This window comes from Trypanosoma theileri (genome assembly GCF_002087225.1).
Source record: "Trypanosoma theileri isolate Edinburgh chromosome Unknown TM35_Tth_58_V1, whole genome shotgun sequence".
Classification (NCBI taxonomy): domain Eukaryota; phylum Euglenozoa; class Kinetoplastea; order Trypanosomatida; family Trypanosomatidae; genus Trypanosoma; species Trypanosoma theileri.
The window spans coordinates 13734-15614 of record NW_021639900.1 but is presented as its reverse complement, the minus strand read 5'-3'; the positions used below and the strand labels follow the sequence as shown (position 1 = coordinate 15614).

The window sequence follows — 1881 nt, the reverse complement described above, 5'->3', positions numbered from 1 at the left end:
CTTCGTGAAGCTGGCATTACGATTTCCGGTGAAAATGGTGGAGCTGCGGGAGCGAAGACCGAAGGGAAGAATGCAGCCAGCGTCAGTTCTGTGTGGATGAGTGCGTCTCTACTGATTGTGGTTACACTGGCCAATGTTCTTGTGTGTTGATTGTGTGGTGGTGATGGTGTGACTCAGGTCATCCTTTGTTTTCTTTTTTCTTTTTGCATGCAATCCCTACAGTCTAACTAATCTTTCACCTGTTGGGATTATTTTCTTTTTCGTTTCTTAATGTTATTGTGTTTTGTGTGTTTTTGCTCTCTATGTTTATCCTATAATTATTATTGCTACTACTCCATTATGTGTGTGTGTGTTCTTGGAGACTCTTTCTGTGTGTGCACCTGGGCTTTGCACTGTAATGATGATGATGATAAACTGCTTTTTTGTAGTGGGAAAAGATAAAATAATAATAATAGATGAATTTATATTTATAATTGCTTGTATACACACATATATAGACTTACACCCATAGTTGTTGTATTTCTGTGTTTACTGGGTAAATTGGGCTAATGTTTAATATCCGTTGGTTTGCATATTGTTTGCTAGTTTGTTCTGTGTTTTGCACTGCATTGTTATGATGATCTACTTTGAATAGAGAAAAAGAAAAAAACAGTAATTGTTACACATAATTTCATTATTGTGTATAAGCGTCAGCATACCCAGTCTTCTGTGTTATTGTATGTTTTGTTGGGCATTTCGTTGTGCTTTTAATTTCTTTTTTTCATTACTTCTTGTTTTGTTCAGGGTTTTTTTTTGATTGTGGTGCCTCTTTATTGGATTCTTTATTGTTTATACTGGTAGTGTGGTATTGTGTTTCTGTTGTTTTTGTTGTTTTCTATTTTACCATCTGTTGTTTCGTTTCTATTGTATGGGATCTTTTTATTACTTTTTCTCTCTCTTCCCTTTCTCTTTAACAAAGTGACGTAAAACAACCAAGAATTACTTTTGCCATGATGATGCGACCCGTTGTGTGTTTGCTGGTTTTTCTGCTGAGTGTTGCCTCCGTATGCATGGAAGCTAACGCGGTTTTTGAACGTGATCTTAAACCTGTTTTTCCGGACTGTCCCTCTGATACTTCAAAAACTCCTTGTACTCCTAAAGGTGATGGTAATGTCTTTACAGCTCTCTTGCATGATAGGGCTGGACCTGTGTCACCCTCTGCTGGAAGTTCATCCTCTCTTACCAGAACCGGTTCTACTAGGACACTTGATAATGTTGGTCAAGAGCAACCAGGCCATACAGCACAACCTGGGGTTCGTACAGAACCACCACGTACTGCACACCCAGAAACATCATCACAAGAAATACAAAATGGTCAAAACGATATGAATCAAGAAGAAGGAGTACCACGTGCCGTTTCTCCGTCCGCCCAAGAAGGAAGAGGTGCCGACAGTTCATCGGGTAATTCTGCCCCTCAAGTGGACCGGAGTAAACCTACTAGTGGAGGTGATCTCAGCGGTGGAGATCAAAGTCAACCTCAAGAGGCAAATGGAACTGAACAAGTGAACCAACCTGAATCAAGTGATACAGTGGATCCCAGTACACTTACCACATATAATCCCACACACCAATCCTCTGCAGCTGCAGGTACTACTGTCACAACCGCTTCACAAGAAAATGTCAATGCCGATACAAAGTCCACCACCACAACAACTACTACTACCACCACCACAACAACAACAACACTTCCACCTGAACTCACAAACAGCAAGAAGGGTGATGCAGACAGCAGCAGCAGTATCAGCAGTTCTGTGTGGGTGCGTGTGCCACTACTGATTGTGGTTACACTGGCCTGTATTCTTGTGTGCTGATTGTAATGGTGGTAGTGGTGTGACTCAGGTC

General features: G+C 41.0%; 1 protein-coding gene across 1 annotated transcript; it reads left to right on the top strand.

Annotated features, from left to right (window-relative positions):
* Positions 1 to 989: 989 nt before the first annotated feature.
* On the top strand, positions 990 to 1850 carry TM35_000581070 (uncharacterized protein; the record flags this gene model as incomplete). The annotated part of the gene is made up of 1 exon (XM_029030876.1): positions 990 to 1850. The coding sequence occupies one exon, from the start codon at positions 990 to 992 to the stop codon at positions 1848 to 1850; it is 861 nt and encodes a 286-aa protein (XP_028877810.1).
* Positions 1851 to 1881: the final 31 nt, after the last annotated feature.